The sequence below is a fragment of the Lineus longissimus genome, chromosome 11 (assembly GCF_910592395.1).
Source record: "Lineus longissimus chromosome 11, tnLinLong1.2, whole genome shotgun sequence".
Taxonomy (NCBI): Eukaryota; Metazoa; Nemertea; class Pilidiophora; order Heteronemertea; family Lineidae; genus Lineus; species Lineus longissimus.
In genome coordinates this window covers 1,200,923-1,218,129 of record NC_088318.1, presented here as the reverse complement: position 1 = coordinate 1,218,129, position 17,207 = coordinate 1,200,923, and the positions used below count along the sequence as shown (strand labels likewise).

General features: G+C 44.9%; 3 protein-coding genes across 4 annotated transcripts; 2 read left to right on the top strand and 1 right to left on the bottom strand.

The window, feature by feature from the left end:
- Position 1: 1 nt before the first annotated feature.
- Positions 2–2,829, bottom strand: LOC135495398 (peptidoglycan recognition protein 1-like). The gene is made up of 4 exons (XM_064783979.1): positions 2,647–2,829; positions 1,703–1,897; positions 1,055–1,168; positions 2–730 (listed from the first exon to the last, which is right to left on the bottom strand). The coding sequence occupies exons 1-4, from the start codon at positions 2,717–2,719 to the stop codon at positions 504–506; spliced, it is 609 nt and encodes a 202-aa protein (XP_064640049.1). The 5' UTR covers positions 2,720–2,829; the 3' UTR covers positions 2–503.
- A 507-nt stretch (positions 2,830–3,336) lies between these two features.
- On the top strand, positions 3,337–14,496 carry LOC135495574 (cysteine sulfinic acid decarboxylase-like). Of its 2 annotated transcripts, XM_064784367.1 has the most exons (12): positions 3,337–3,571; positions 4,119–4,283; positions 4,454–4,605; positions 5,151–5,281; positions 5,646–5,736; positions 6,239–6,351; positions 11,652–11,902; positions 12,136–12,317; positions 12,429–12,507; positions 12,857–13,108; positions 13,330–13,419; positions 13,715–14,496. In XM_064784367.1, exons 2-12 carry the CDS (start codon positions 4,182–4,184, stop codon positions 13,892–13,894), a joined length of 1,623 nt encoding a protein of 540 aa, XP_064640437.1. In that variant the 5' UTR covers positions 3,337–3,571; positions 4,119–4,181; the 3' UTR covers positions 13,895–14,496. The 2 variants fall into 2 exon arrangements, with proteins under 2 accessions (XP_064640437.1, XP_064640438.1); XM_064784368.1 differs by lacking the exon at positions 4,119–4,283 and having other exon boundaries at positions 3,339–3,571.
- LOC135495575 (uncharacterized) lies at positions 8,289–11,245 on the top strand. Its single transcript, XM_064784369.1, has 5 exons — positions 8,289–8,453; positions 8,914–9,109; positions 9,489–9,719; positions 10,078–10,261; positions 10,453–11,245. Exons 1-5 carry the CDS (start codon positions 8,361–8,363, stop codon positions 10,739–10,741), a joined length of 993 nt encoding a protein of 330 aa, XP_064640439.1. The 5' UTR covers positions 8,289–8,360; the 3' UTR covers positions 10,742–11,245.
- Positions 14,497–17,207: the final 2,711 nt, after the last annotated feature.

The window sequence follows — 17,207 nt, the reverse complement described above, 5'->3', positions numbered from 1 at the left end:
TTTCTGTCATTTTATTTTATATTTCCCTTAGTAGTGACTGTATTGTCCATTTAGTATTCCACTGACCAGGAAGTACATGTATGCTATATCTGCTATATAAGTGGATCCTGTGACAAAAGATGATCATGAGTTACCGATGGCATCAATCATCCCCAAAACCTCCAAATAACTTTTATAATAAATCTGGCCCGTTCACACCTGGTGAAACAGATTATGGACATCCTGGGGCGCATAATGCTGGATTAATGTAAAATCGGCTAGGAGCTGTATTACCATTTCAGTGCGCGCAGGGTTTTGCGAAATCACAAACTTTGGTAAATTTCCATAGCAGAGATCTTGTCAATTTGGAAAGAGTATTTATATACATGATAGTCTAGTAAAGTCTCACCACACCAAAACACTAAGATTCGAAATTGTCTTCTTGGCTCCTGAATTGTCCCAGACCACCCAGTGGCCCATTATCCTTTGAACACCCAGGGTCACTTCGTCCCTATGACCGTAAGTTAGGGAGGTGGTCCATGGGTATCATAGTGGGGCCAGCCTCTAATAAGATCATAGAACGCCTGACCCGGACATTCAGTGTGAGACTTCTTGGAGTCCCTATGTCCATAGAGCTTGTAATCGGTTGTCACCTTACTGTCCCTGACTCCACAGGCAATGAGGTTTTTGACTGCGTCCAAAGCCTGGGTATTGGGTGTGACTGTGGTGAAGTCTCCCATCACGCAGATACCTGGAAGGAAAGGGACGCATGATAGAAACTGAAAATCTATCCAATTACGAGGAGAACAGAACTTGATTGAGGACAATCATCTGACCATGTAATCCATGCCTCAAATTGAATGGTTATTCTCGACCCTCGAATTTACCTAACAAAGATTTCAACCACATCCTGTGTCAGCCAAGATGAGGCCTTTCACTTTGCGCCTGGCCGAGCATATGTGCGATGGAGGAGCATACAACCGCCCGGACCCTGGTATTCGAGATTGCTTAATAAGATGTCCTTTTTACACAGTGGTGCTCGCTTTATAGCTCGATCCACCCTCTCTTCACTTACCGATAGCTACGTCGTTGTAACCATACGTATGTGCACCTATTCTGTCCCAGCCACGCCCCTCGTAAACATTCCCGTCTTCACCTACCAGGAAACTATAGCCAATATCATCCCAACCTGTAAAAGAGTGGCATCATTCTGTATCGAGCATGTTGTCGACCTTTTACTGGTTGTTAAGGTTAAGGGACAGCGACGGGTTGTGCTGTAAAGGACCACTTTGACATGCTAAGAATTGGTCATTGTGACTTGTCGGACACAGACCCCACAACATATCAAAACTAGACGGCATATCATCGGCATGTTTCCGAATGTAGCTGGACAACATCTCAGGACTGCCCTGATATAGACACCACAGGGCAAAAGACCGAAACCGTGTCTGCCCAAGGACCATATAGTGACGGCAGCTGCGCTGAGCGACATGGGGTTTACCTGTGATGGGCATACTGAACTTCCAGAGATATTGCCTCTGTTGTCTCCACCCATTGAGCGTTGTCTGTAAGCTTAGCAATGTCAATACATTGAGGGTCAAGATGGTGATGGAGGGCCAAGGCAGCGGAAGACAGAAAAAGAGTGAGGGCCTCTGTCCCATGAGGTATCATGGGCTATAAGTATTTCAAATAAGACAGTGGAGACTGTCGTTGTCCTGTTTACCTCTGACGTCCATGTGGAAGTTCTGTATGGCTCTCACTTGTGCCGCACACGTATTAACGTCAGAACAACGCATCATGGCTGAATGGTGAATGAAGACCATACCGACTGGCGTGTTCAAAGGGCTGGTTGACTTGGGAGGCCGGGCGTGCCATCCCTGACGCGTCACATCCACGCAGGCTGTCCTCGACGACATCACTGATCATAAAGACACGTGAAAATGTAGAGCGAATGCAACAATGGTTGTAATATCAGATGTTTCCAAGAATTTCCTGTCCGGGCTGAACACAAATGTTCCCGAACAGTTGGCACAGCCTTGATATGTACCTTTCTCAATTTAGTTATCACATGATGGCCTCATTTATTCTGTCTCTTGTTCTCTTTTGACAATATACTCGATGATAAAAACCCCGTTGGCAGGACAATACCTCAGTATGAGGCAAACTCTGATGCGACCAAGTCGTCGACATGCGCAAGGCGTGCATGGAACCGGTGTAAGTTTCAAAAGTCTTATGATGATAATAGGGCCGTTTAGACGACGCGAAAAAATCCGGATGCGTCCCGAATCCGGATTAATTTTTCGTCGTGTAAACGCAAAAAGATCCGGATCAATGTGGTTGCATCCGGACTAAAAAGGTACCATCGCCTTGGGTGGTTTTAATCCGGATTCATCCAGATTCGATCCGAATGCGGTCTTTTCGCCTGTCGTCTAAACGGCCCTAGTGTCTCCGGTAAAAAGATTCTAATAATTTGCGCATTAATATCTTAAGTATTGGAGGTCATGATTTCTATGCAACCATCGGCCGACATGTTTCCAGGTGGGACATTTAAGACTGCTCCGCCGGCGTCTACGAAAGGAAAGTGAAACATGTTCTTGAAATCACACCGAAAGTTCGAAGACTATAGTCCTGAAGTCTACCACAGATGGGTACCTTTGCTCTACTTACCATAACTGTCAGCAAACCCCTGTCTTCCAACCAACAAGAAGAAGGCCACACAGAAAACCAGTTTGGTCCCCATCTTCGGGTTGCAGCGTTGATCTCGACCAGGAAGAGCTGGCGGTGACCAAGAATGTTTGGGTTTGCGCAGCTGTTTATATAAGCGCTGAGAACCAACACATGATCAAACCACTCTTATCAAGTCCGATACTTCCGCAATGTGACCATTATTATCCTAATTTGAATAACGATGGGGTTTTTTTCCGAGCCAATTCAACTCATTCTTGTCAAGGAAATGTTTTTATTGCAACTGCAAGTCTGCTAAAAAAAACAAGAGCAACGTAAAGCGCAGTCCCCCGTTCGAGTGTTGGCCCGCTGCTCGTCGAGCGTGATGAGGAGTCTCTGTTTTGTCATGGTTGCAGCCGACCGGAGAAGAATTCTAAGAAACAAACACAGTACGGTTAGAATTGTCTCGATGAGATGAAAGATTGCCTCTCGAAATAGATGGAACCAAACGTGTAAAATGAAAGATGGCAGTAACATGAATATTTGCGGCGGCCATAGGTTAAAAAGCAGCGGTCCCCTACATGACTGAATTCTTGATAGTTTAGCTCTTGTTAATGCTTCCAGGTGGCAGTTTTTTGCATTGAAACTAGCAGAAATATTCTGCATAGATTTTCGCTGTATAATAGATATCGTTAGCATACACTCAATGGATCACAATATCACAATGATCTCAATGTTTACAACGCTTGTAGACGAATACATTTTATTCGGCTGGCGGGAATCCGTTGTGGCGCGTGGCATTCTATCGTTACTCGCGTAGAAGAGCCGTTGCTTCACCTGGCTACTGGATATCGGGTGCTATGGTGTACACCCAGGGCCTACATGATCAGGGAAATAATCAGCAAATGCGAAGGAAGGTAATACGAAGGTAGGTAGGACCAGTTTGTTGTTTCAACGGAGTTTGTCTCATATCATGCCATCCTGGGAAACCCGGGTTAGTCGTATGCTTCTCCCCTCGCACATGTTACTGAGCTTACATAACCTCGATCGTTAGTGCCGAGTGTTGGTCTGAAGTTGGATGCCTCTCCATGCCCGAGCTTCTTGGTCGGGGAAAAAAAGGCTCTCGAGGAGAGGGGGGCAAATCACACATTTTGATACAATTTTGGTCAAGAACACATTTATTTTAGTCGTCTGACACTCAGTCAGTAACCCCGTTACCAGTCATTTGACGACAACTCGCTAATTGGTCGTGCTTGGCGCCTGACTGGTACCATGGTTACAATTGATCGCCGTCTCTATGTCTCTATACCGGTCATGTGGAATCGACATGTGCTTCATCCGAAAATTCGACTCGATTCCAAATCGATACGCATGATGACATCATGATATTTTACGGTTTCAAAAGTTTTCATCTTTGGACTGTTGTGGAACAATGGACACTATGACATGTATTAGGTCTATATTGATATTGACAGGTCAAATCATAATATTGGCAACGCAAACAAGGCATACAACGATAAACCTGTGACCTCTTAGAAATGATGACTGGGGGCGGTTCGGGGAGACGACTCGCATTCACACTGTTCCAGAGTTTAGTCGCCAAGGACCCTCCGTGTGTTGTGCCCCCGATTTGGTGTGGGGTATGTACGCCTATTATAAAGCTTTTAGCCGAACTTGTCATAATAATTACCCCTCATTAGTGCAATCCAGGCTCTCATTCATTCGGCCTCTATACCCCTGGCAGTCAGAATTGGCCGGGATGAAATCCCTTTAATGTATATACATTATATACTAATGCACCGCTTTCCAGAGACCCTCCTCCAGGACGTACACCATGGACTCGACAGGAAAAAACGGATGTGACCATACCACCAACAGCATCGACGCACAACCATACGCATTTCTTGAACGAGTCTCTAAATTTATGGTGGACGAACTGAAGAAGTCGACCACTGGAGAGCAGTAAGTTATCACATTCTTTGTACAGGCCAGGGCAATTGCTTGTCTTCCCATAACTTGATGTAATTTGATAAGCCACCTCATCTGCTCTCGGTGTAACAGGGGTCTAAATCCCCCATGTTTTGGATCCACTCCGAGGACTCAATTACTTCCATCCTGACATAACCAGTGGTTTTGAATATACTCCGCCTCTCAATATATTTGTATACGAGATAGGAGTATCAAAAATCTGACCTCATGATGTATTACTCCATGCGGGGAGGTTACCGACGGATGGTTTCAAAATGGGGTGTAAGACCCCAATCATGTATTTCATGTATTTCGTTATCGTTAGCCAGCGAACGAGAAGAAGAAGAAGATTATCGTTAGCTGAGGCCCCAGATGGGCTTGTCTCCCAGCGAGGACTGCGAACAAAGATTTAGAGGTCGATTGTTTAAATACCTTCCGGGCAGGGAATTCTGACCCGATACGTTTCTCTAGAAAGCTATGCGTTGCTTGCCAGTGGTTGTTTGTTGATTTGCCATTACTGTAATGACTATTTTATTTAGAAAAGTGATAGATTTCTATCAGCCCGATGAACTTCGTGAGAAAATTGATCTGAAAATTACACAGAAGGGCGACAGTGAAGAGCACCTCATGAAGACATTGAAAGATGTCGTCAAATACAGCGTCAAGACATGTAAGTGAAATGCCTCCATGCTCATATATCACTTCCCACGGCGTCGTCCTGTCCACTGATTGACTATATCACCCCTTTATGTGTAAAGGGCAGACCTTCTTTGCTACTCTGGTAGTTCAAAATTCTGAAAAAATTTTCAAAGTCAAAAACTTTTTGGGACTGATGATATTTCTTCATTTTGAGAAGAAAAAAAATCAAGTGAGAAAATATTTGGACTTAAAATTTTTTTTCATCTTTCATCTTTTTTTGTCAAAAATGGTTTGTAAGAAATTTGTATAATCATTATAAAGTTGCTCCTCTAGATCAACCAATTCCCCTCTGCTTGTAAACGAATGTCTGGTCATTTGATTAATCCTCATTCCAGCTCATCCATATTTCTTCAACCAACTATTCGTTGGACCAGATGAATACGCCCTTGCCGGAGCATGCCTTACAGAAACTCTCAATTCTAGTCAGTAAGTGCTACAAGAAACATGAAACATCCCTGTCGTAGGTCAAGTGCCAGTATCATAATACCTCTTCGAAACACTCATATTGACCGCCAAAGTTTTGGCATCTCATCATCAGTATCACCCCAGAGAATCAATTCCCCAACTTGCCGTGAATCCGGCCGGTATTCCAATTGCCCAGTTGGCTTGACACGAGATAAACTCCTATGCAGTCTATTTCGTTATCCTGATCGTCTTTCCTCGATACCGGGCGCCAGGAGAAGGCCGGTCCACTGCGTCCGGAGTCTAGGTACGACTGGGCCGATTCTGAGGCATCAGACTACAGGCGGGGACAGTGATGGTCTCTGGTTTGGAAACCCGAGACCGCACCACTGCTCATGTGTGTCCTGATGCACCAATTCCCATTGCGACCTTTGTGACACAGGACTCCAGACGACGCTCGTCTTATGGTTTTGCCTCTTTTCATCGTATGTTTTATAACTGTGTATCTTGAATGACCTTTTTTCAGATATACGTATGAGATGGGCCCGGTGTTCACCCTGATGGAGAAGTTAGTGTTCAGGAAGATGATGGATCTGGCTGGATGGAGCCAATCAGAGGGAGAGGGCATATTCTGTCCTGGTAAGTCTCTTCTCTCATCAAGACTCTATGTAGCTTGGCTTCCAGTGCATGCAGGTGTCCTTCTACAAGGAACTTTCAGACCGTTTCTCTGATTAGGAAACGCTAGAACTGAAGAGTGACATGTTTCTGTTTTACCCTTTTGCAAAGTCGTGGTCTTGACTTAAGTCTGTGGAGGTGTTCACTCAGTACGTTGTTTCAGTTAGTGAGGACGGCTTTAAAACGTTTTGTGAGAGAGAGTGTTGTCCATGGGCTTCATGGGAGTGGACGACCAAGGATCAAACCCACGACAACCAAGCGCTGATGTTCATGTTGAATATCGGTCTTGCCCTCGACACTTCTCTTACATACAGCCCTATAAAGGCAGGTACAATTGACTCCACAGAAAGGCATCGACTGAAGGAGACTCATCGATCGCCTCCAGTCCCTGAAAGCATAAGTGGAAACATACGAATCCACCATAATGGTTAATGTGCCTTACACAACATGTCCATTAGGTTATTTTGTTGCCATAGAAATTAAGGTCAATAACCACCAGATTTCACATTTTTTGTACACAGTTTAATAAACTGTCTCGCAGATGCACAGAGGTCTCAGTTTCTGCAAGGTACTGGTCATACCATATCACTTATGAGTAGTGGTAGTGAAGTTTAATATTTTGCTTTGACGAAGGGATATAGATCGGACGGATGAAATACTCACAAAATGTCACCCGTCTCAGCAAAACCAGGCGCATGTCGAACAGAAGATGAGCCTAAATGACACCAGGAGATAATAGAAGAAATTGATGTGCTCATATTTCACAAACGGTAGACAATAGATAAATGAATAAACAGTCCGTCTCAACCTGCCAAGCTCTGAGCGACAAGCGCCTGGTTTTGCTGTGACGGGTCACAAATGTACAGGCATCGATATGATGTACGCCCGCCTATGATTACCTGATTGTCACATGGTGCCATATAATCTGTTCAGCACATTCTAAAAGTAACCTTCAGGTAGACCTGATGTCAGTTTTTGGTGCCACCGGTGTAACATCTCCAATCATATTTACACAGGTATCATTGAAAAAAGTTGAGAAGTTACCAAATAGAAGAACATGTACATGTACATAATTCGGGTTTTCCACCCGGATCCTGATTGGGCAATACGACAGAGGTTTTCCCCGTTTGATTGTTTTAATGACTCAGATCTTCCGAACCAGGTCGATGAGTGTTGTTACGGATCGACCTCTCATGCAATTAGTGAACTTTACATAATGTCACCGGTTCAGATTTTTTATCTTATAGAATTGGCCTAGATATCTTCGCTATTTTACAACCAAATTTAGTTGGCATCGACAAAGTTATTGTGTGTGACGAAACAAAACGTCTAGTTGTAATGAATGTCTCGCTTAGCATGTGGAAGTGGGTTCGATCATACAACGACCTAGGTTTGGAGAGCGAGGAGACTGAAATCGCCAGAAATCGAAATTCCCAGCCGTGTAACCTGGATCAATGTCCCCCTTGAAATCCTAAAACATCTTGACAACCCTTCGCGAACGACAAAATACGATGTACGACCATCACCATGATCACACCGCCGATAGATCGGCAGAACAAGTCTGTACAGTGAGTTGGATGACTTAGATAAACCCGGAATTGATGGAAATTTCCGCATATCAGGTTCTTGTAATGCTGGCCTATCTTTAATTCTATCTATCAGGCCTAGTCACCTTGCCTAGTCACTGAAATAATCAACATGACTTGGAACCTTGAGGATACACTTCAAATGAAGTGACCTCTTTCTGAGAAAAGCTTGAATCACAATCATGACATGATGAACACAATCTCAGTGTGCATTTTTGAAACAATCGCACTGCCATCTTAGTTCAAGTTAGCTTGGACCCGATCTCTCGCCGGAGCGCAAGGCCTTGGCCGGAGCGAATATAAACCGCGGCAAGAAGAGAGTTTGCCATAACACTACGAAGATCACCACGACAATTTCACTCCTGAAGAAGCAGACGATATTTCACGATGAAGATGTCCATGATTGTTCTACTCCTGGTCGGAGTCTCCGCCACTTTCGCCATGCCAACCAGTACTGCTAGTCCTAAGCCGTCCATGAAGGTAAGACTTATCTGCACGTATATTCTCCATTTCATGTTCCGCTGAAAAGCCCCAGTTTTTGTTCCCGAATGCACGATCAGTAGGCCTACGCGAAACCTTAATGGTAACCTGAACGATAACAGCATCATCTCAATAAGATCATCTCAGTTTGTTAGTTAGGCTTTATACTTCAACTAAGACTCTTTCTTGGCTATTTGTCCAAATCCGCAGTTTCATTCTATTATTAACCGAAGAATACAACTTGCATTGAACAACGAGTCCCCGAATTAGATCACTATCAGACTGACGATAGCCTTAATCCTGTCATGTATAATCCCTCAGTCATTTTAACATGTGAGGCAGCCTGCGACCTCGTATTAACCTTTTGAAGAAGGCTAACAGTCTTTGGCCGTATTATCATTTAAAATTAAGTTACAGTAGCTTGTCACTCTATTCCAATGTCACATGTCCCCTTTTCCAGGATGCCGTCCGAATGTTACTTGAGTCGAGCGAGCTCCTACAGAACTGGGGCAACACTGTCCTCGACGCCTCAAAGACTGGCCTCAATGCTGCCAATGTCCAGAATCTCATGTCATCAGGAGCGAATGCCCGGCAGAGATTCCAGGAGAGTATCGAGAAAGCCAGTGAGATGATGAAGAAGAACGGGCAAGAGGGAGGTGAGTACAAAAATGGTGCTTGTTTATAAGGGAACGGTCTATCACCCCTTCAAGACGTCTCACAAAATAACTATGTGATTTCTTCAACTCGTATCAAAACATATAAGTGAGCCTGAAATATCTTTGCCGCCAATGCTATAATGGTATTGTCGAGCCAAACTGCTTCCCCTTCTCCATCCACGTTACCTTCTAACTACTCGTACTCATGCGAAAAGTTGGAAGTCCCGCTAATTATGATGAACAGAGCCTGCTTCAAGGCCAAAAACACCTTTCTGGCAGCAACTGAGGCCCTTAAGTGTGATGATACATGTACTTCTTTCACATACATCAGTTGGATGCATCCTTATACATGTATGCCATTCTTTACTCTTTCCTGCAGCTCCTGCTTCTATCTACAAGGACATGGCTGAAGGTGCCGTCGAGATGTTAAAGGAAGAGGCCAGGTTGGAAGTGTTTACTGAGGACGACAAGCTCGCACTGATCGCTGGCGACAAACTTGCCGCCGATACCATGCGCCTGCGCATCAACATGCATCTGTTCACCCGCAGCATGGAGGTCTTGGACGGCACCGTCTCTGAACTTGAAAGTCTCCTCGCTGACGATGTCACCGGTAAGTGCATTGAAACATTCTTGATAAAAACCCATTTGAAACCACTACTGGCAAGGGCGACAGGGCCTCGTTGAATGAACTATTTTGTCTATCGCTACAATGATGTAAAAGATATTCGTACTGGAAATTTCGAATTCGTCCCTGAATAGTTGTGCCTGTGGTATAGTCGGACTAAGAGCTAAAGACACCATGAAGAGCGTGTTGGTCTGATGTTGACAATCTTGTCTGATCTCTAAACCCGGCCAGCATGGACTTCTCTAGAACTCCGTGCTGCCGGGGAACACTCTGTACTGCCTGTGCTGGAAAAGGACACTCGGCTGTATAATGCCTTTCATCAAATGTCTACCTCTCCTTCCAGATTCCGATATCGTGCAAGTGCTCCCAGAGCTGGTGGAAGAAATCGGCAGCGAGGGAACTGCCCTGAGCATTGTGTTCAAGGCGATTGAGGAGAGTTTTGAAGATGCTACCTACATGTTGGAACCACTGATCGAAGAGGAGACGAAAGAGGGTGAGAAGGAAGAAGAGAAGCAAGATACGCCCAGGTAGGTGTACAAGCTGGAAGACCATAAGATGTTGATTTTTTTAACGATGACAGTCCGTTACTATGACAGGTTTTCCCTTGGGCCTTTCGTGTCAAAAAGATGTTGGGAAACTGTCTCTGGACCGAAACACGTACGGTAGAAGATCTTTGTTGAAAGTGGTCACTTCATATTTTCTTTCTCTTCCCTTACAGCCGCCAACGTCGTAGCCCACGGGGATCATTAGGCAGGTCAACTTTCGGCAGTCGCGGAGGCTCTTTCGGAAGTCGTCGAGGCTCTTTCGGACGTAGCTCTTCCCGAGGAATCGGCCGATCCGGTAGCCGATCAGGCAGCGGCTTTAGCCGGGACCTCGGTCGTGGATGGAGCGTGGGTACAGGCGGTCTCAGCTGGTCAAACAGGCGCGGGAATGTTCACTTCAACGCCAAGCCAACATTCGGTGGCGGCGGAGTCGGCGCTCATGCTGGAATCAGAATTGATTTCTAAGAAGGATGGACGATCTGCCTTCACTGCCAGTGGTGAATTAAGTTCACAGTGATTTTGGACACATTCCTAAACATGATAGTTTTTCAGACGTTTCAGGCATCGTATTACTGACTCATTCTATTTCCGAGACATCTCGTATGAACGTGGCACTGTGATCGTAAAGAGATAAAGACCCATCTCTTCATAAGATTTTCAGGCGGTATAATCTTCACAGGGCCTTTGCCAATTGGCAATGCAGCATTAAATAAAAAAAGATACACACCATGTAAAACGCCTATGTGGAAATGGGTCTTTATGCAACAAGTGTAATGGCTTTTACCATTTAGTCTGATGGTATAAAAATATCGTATGTTACTCATTTGGTTGCAATTTTACTTCCGTTTTGTATGTAAATTTATGCAAACTATTGTGTATGTAGTTTTATATCGTACATTTTTATTTTGTAAATGCATATTCATAAGCCCATGAATGCAAACTGTGAAATAAATAGATAATAATTTGTACAAAAAATATCCTTTTAGCCTCTATTCATATTCATCAGTCTCAAACTCTACGCCTTTCACAAATCTCTTGCAACTGATGACCAATGGAAGTAGTCGTTGCTCAATCGCTGTTCGATGAACACTGTTTCAAATTTGTGTTGGAAATGTCAATAAGATATTTGCTTGGCATCGAATGTATTGGCCTGTGTGTCCGTCGCAGCGATTAGTGAATCCTGGTTCTCCTTTCTTTAACTTCACTCCTGCCCAGGACCTTGGTGTATGCTCGACCGACTCGTCTCTCACCATACTGCTGTCGCAGGCTGTTTAACGCAATTGGTCCATGCACGAAAGAAACGTGTGGGCCGCAGAGCCGCGGCCACCTTTCCCATTCGTATACGCCCCCGTTCAATCAAGCTCTATCTTTCTAGGTGGATCAATCAGTAACATGTACGGCCTGAATCTTGCCCGATTCAACCAGTTCCCCGAGGCCAAGGAGCAAGGCATGCAGTCCCTGCCACAGATGTGTGTGTTCAGCTCCACCCATTGCCATTACTCACTAAAGAAAGGTGCTGCATTCCTTGGCTTTGGCACGAAGAACCTCATTCCAGTAAATTGCGATGAAGGCGGGAAGATGTGTCCAAGAGCACTAGAGGCGGCTATTCAGAAAGCCAAGGACGAGGTACGGTCAAGGTCTCCGTTCACGAAGCGCACCCGGATGGTTTAGAGACTGTATCCCTGGGTCAAGTTGTGTTGAGTCATTACAATAATATTGTAATAAAGGAGAATTGCAGCCCAATTTACGTTTTAGATAACTGCAAAACGAAGGTAGAAATATAAATTAAATACCTCTTTGGCCCTTCTTGGGCTAGCCTCTGTGGTATCTGATTTCTGTCTCCCTCCATCATCATTCAGGGTCTCCACCCCCTCATGGTGAACGCGACAGCTGGAACGACCGTCGTTGGCGCTTACGACCCACTGAACGCCATTGCCGACATCTGTAAGAAGCACAAGTTGTGGATGCACGTGGACGCTGCCTGGGGAGGGAGCGTCTTAATGTCGAGTAAACACAGACGCGTCATGGAAGGCATTGAAAGGTAAGCAAGTCAACTTGGACCAGAGCCCACCTCTTTACCTGTCCACATTCAGAAAGGAAACTTGACCACGTGTTATACTACATGTTATTATAATCGTTGTTCTTTTTGAAGGGCCGATTCTATGGTTTGGAATCCACACAAGATGCTGGGGATCCCTCAGCAATGTTCAGCATTTTTAACAAGACACCAGGTCAGTAGAGCTAACAAGTACATGTAGAACCAACGCAATAAGAAAGCAATCTTGATTTTCGGACTCCACCACTGAGTGCACCACTACCTAACGAAGTTGTGAGGCCGAGGTACAGCAATAGCGGTATCATCTGAAGACGCTGCAGTAGAGTCAACCAGTGGAATTCCCGTCGTAGTCACATCTTCTCTGATTAAACATGAATAATTAAATATGTGGTGCCCACTTGATGAAGAATAAGGTACTTGTCTTACAGGCTTTAATGCAACAAACCACGTCGCCTGATTTTACCATTGACCGTCTTATCTGTTGGGATCCGTCTCGTTCTCTATAGACGTCTTTCTCGTTCCAGGGCCTACTCAAACAAGTCTTCTCAGCCGATGCCCGCTACCTCTTCCAACAAGACAAGTTCTACGACGTTTCCTACGACACCGGTGACGCTTCCATCCAGTGCGCCAGGAAGATAGATGTGCTCAAGTTCTGGTTGTCTTGGAAGGCTCACGGGGATGTAGGCATGCAGAGACGGGTCGACCACGCCTTTGACATGGCGCAGTATCTCGCGACGAAAGTCAAAGAGACTGAAGGATTCAGACTCGTTTTTGAGGTAAAAGTATTTGATTGTCTTCACAATCACCATTTAGAACAGTCACCTCTGCATGTTGAATTCACCCTGCTGCATTCTATACTGTCTCCGTCTCCGTTAATTTCTGTTCGGAAGGTTTTTGTAAAGCATATGTAAGGTTTGCGTCATCATCGCAAACACCGTTGTTGGTGGATCTTGATTTTGAGAAAATCTCTCAGACTTATCTTTCGCTGTCTTTTCAGCCTACTTGTACAAATGTGTGTTTCTATTACATTCCACCGAGTATGCGAGGGCAGGAGAAGACGGAAGAATGGTGGCAGAAGATTGGGAAGGTGGGTGTTCGAGAAACTAGCACGCCTCTGACCTTGCATCTGTTGATAATTAGTTTTCTACAGATTGCTTCTCCTCTGAAGTAAGGGAAGATTAGGACACTTCGCCTTTTTTGGGGATATTCTCAATGTTGCATAGATCAGGAAATTGCTCTGGGAACGATGACTGGTGTGTAAGGGTAAAGACATCTTACTTAGATTGTACGAGGAATCTTACCTTTATTTTGGGGACAGGGTTGTCGACTTCACTCTGCACTGCTACCCGATCCCATTCTCATCTCGGTTCTTCTCCCCTAAGGTCGGCCCAGCTATAAAGGAGCGCATGATCAGGAAGGGAAGTATGATGATCGGATATCAGCCTCTAGAGCCTTGCGGTCTCGTCAACTTTATTCGAATGGTAATACACAATCCTGCTTTGACGGAAGAGAACATGGACTTCGTGGTCGAGGAGATTGATCGGCTTGGCAGAGACCTTTAACTAGTGTATGCCATGAATTCCAAGAGCTGCACTTCATGGTATCAAACGATGCTCTGAGTCGGATCGAAGTTATAGGCTATATCACCCAAAACTTAACATGGGGTAGTTGACCTTGTACATTCGATTCAATTATGTGTGGTGGTAAATAACTAAACTCATTGTAACAAAGGGTTATGGTGTAGGTCTTGATAGTTTGAATGTTAGGGATGCATATCAAGAAGGGTATGCAGCATGAGTATGATGATCGGATGTCTTGCGGTCTCGCCAACTTCATACGAATGGTCATACACATTCCTGCGTTGAGAGAAGAAGACATGGACTCCTGGTGGGGGATATTGATTGATCCTTCGAGTCTGATCTGTCTACTTGCACAGGCTATAGCACCAGAGTATTTCAGTTCAATGTCACAGGCAATGTTGTGACATGAGCTATCTGAGTGTAAAGGTGGAGACACTAAAACCGCGCGAAAGTGTCTCGCAACTGCAGCTTCCAGAGGCGATTGTAATATCACCTCCAATGCCAATCAGCAACCCTGCCTGTCACCGGCTTCGGAAATTCAAGAATAATGAATAAACACAATTACTGATCAAGTTAACAACTTACCTCAGTCTTTGGCTCCTTATTCCAAGCATGGAGGTAACTTGTCATATATCATTATTACCGGCGTCGTAACACTGTTGGATTTTTTACCAGAGGTGTGCCTGGAGTTCACGTATGTGGGATATTATACTTGCCTTTTTTCAGGTGAATCTCCATCAGAGGCTATAGGTAGGCCGACTGGGTCTTGACCTTATCAGCTACACTCCGGACGCAGAGGACCGGCCTCATCCTGTCGCCCGGTACAGGCGATCCGATTCGGATGACGAAATGGATTGCTCCGCCGGGAGTCTATTTTATCACGACACCACCGTACATGTTTAATCTCCACACATACAAAATGCAAGCCTGAGGACCGCTTCTACAGTTACAGCACGGAGTATTCAGTAGGGCACCAGCATCGCCGCAAATGTGGGTTTCTCAGAGGAACCCAGAACCGAGCATCGTCATACGCAAAAGATGTACTTGCCTCTTGTTCCCCCGAAGAAGGTAAAGAGAACGCAGTCTTTATTAGCGGTCGTTGACGAGGTCGCTGGTACACATACGCTTACATTTCTTAACTGAAAGTCAATGGGAATATTAAATGAAATTACAATCCAATCCTTGGTTGGCATTTGAAATATCATGCTTGGTTTGGACATTACTGCATAGCCGGTCGATATTGTTGGCGGAGTTCGTCCGACAGCTGACAGAAGATCCGGTGTCATTAATCTGTCGGACATAAAGCAATCGCATAGCTTAAACTGCGACAGAGAAACCGGCATGAAGATGACTTTTTGCTGCTGACATCAAAGAAACGCTTTAATTTCTTGCGTTATTGGCATTGTCCCATTACCTTTTGTAAAAACGTGGACATATTTTCTGGTGAGGCCGCTCTGACAGTCAGGTTAGATATCAACCCAATAGGCACCGTGGTGTTGAAGGGATAGCTCGTGGAGGAGTTCCTGAAATGGGAAGTGGCCGTTTATCGGAGAATGGACTGACTTTATTCAAGTGTCCACCTCCTCGTTTGTTACTTGAGGGGTTTTTGCTAAAAACGTCGTCACGTCCTTAGTTAAGACGATCTCTCACAATCTTAGAAAGTAGTACCTTTAGCAAAACTGACCTGGTGCACCTAAAATTCACCACCACTTCGACTCTGTGTAAACTTCCTGCGATGGTGAAGGTCACTGGGAAAGGCGTCATCACTTTGATATCAGTCTCGTCACAACTGGTAGCGATTACAATGCTGCTGTGATCTGGAAGACAACACGAAAAAAATGTGGGTTTCTCATGATCAGATGCTTGACTGGCGGGAAAACTGACTAAAGCTTCATGGATTTCGATGCAGCTGGAACTGAGAAACAACGCCTGATAGAGTACTTACCGCTTTTTCTTAGTAGAAGTGCGCTGGGAATGTTGGGTATGATCAAAGCCGCGAGGAAACTGCAAGAGAAAAACACACCGGAGAGTCTACCCATTATGTTGACGTGAAATGTCTTATTCTTGTTGAGGTTTCTGTTGGCAAAATCCAGTGAATCAATGATCGAAGGTGTTCAAGAATATTTCCAGCTGTGCAGACATACTGCACTTCTTTTTCACATCGCGAGATCGTGCCGTCCTCTGTCACTCAGTAAAATGTCCTGGAATGTGACGTCGAAAGTCCGCCGGAGAGAAGCGGCTCCTCCGAAAACAGGGACTGCTGGTCGCAGACTCCACCAGGTTATGCATGTATATGAAACTCGGGCCGTGGATGATCACGTGAAAGTCGTCCGATTCGGTCATCAGCCCCGTCCTCAGCCAATCGGCTTTGCCGCGATCCGCTTTTTGGCGGGCAGCGCCAATTTGCGATCAATCCAAAGTTGGATGAATGTGCTCATCCTCAACTCGACGGAAATATCACAATAACCGCCTTCTTAATTTCCGGTATCATGTTAGTTGTGCCCTAATAATTGCTTTTCAAGACGATTAAAAAAGTTTGGCGAGATCATTGCTCGCTAATGGGTGTCTTTCTAAACTGACGGAAATTAGACAGATCCGCCGGTAATTGATCTGTTGACAACATTGTCCCAAGTCTTCTCTAATTTCCTTAGGACAATCAGTGGGACTTCTTCGTTCCGCCGACAATGTGATCAAATTAAATTTTTAATAGCCCTATTGAGTTGAATGATATCCTGCCGGTAAAAGATGATAGCGTGGATGAAACTAAATGAAGACCACTAAAACCGAGGCGACAGCTGAGGTAAGAAGTCCATGCCCCCAGGCCGCGAGTTTTGTTTTTTACAGGTGGGTTCGTACCATGGTGTACATTGACAGCCAATCAGAGCTCAGTAACTTCACCTGACGTCATCAAGTAAGAAACGCACGTGTTGTTAGTCAGTAAACAAGATCAGCGATGCACATTGACAAATGGTGCAAGTTCGAATCTCGGAAGGACCCAAAAATTATGCACTTTTTGTTTTTCATTGCTTTTTTTTCATTTACTTAATTATTTGGATAAATGTACACAATGGTACGAACCTACCTGAAAAAAAAACACGCCGCCGGTACATCCTTTCCAAGCCGATATCCGTAAGACACTCATCTTCTCTGGTGCTGCCATCTGAGCTAAGAAAATGGAACTAGGCAATTACTAAAAATTAAAAATATCGCCCGTTTTTAGGGCGGGGGACGATTTACAGCTGGAACCCCTGAACCAGCTCAGATCCGTCATTCATCAAGTCAAAGCAAGCATGAA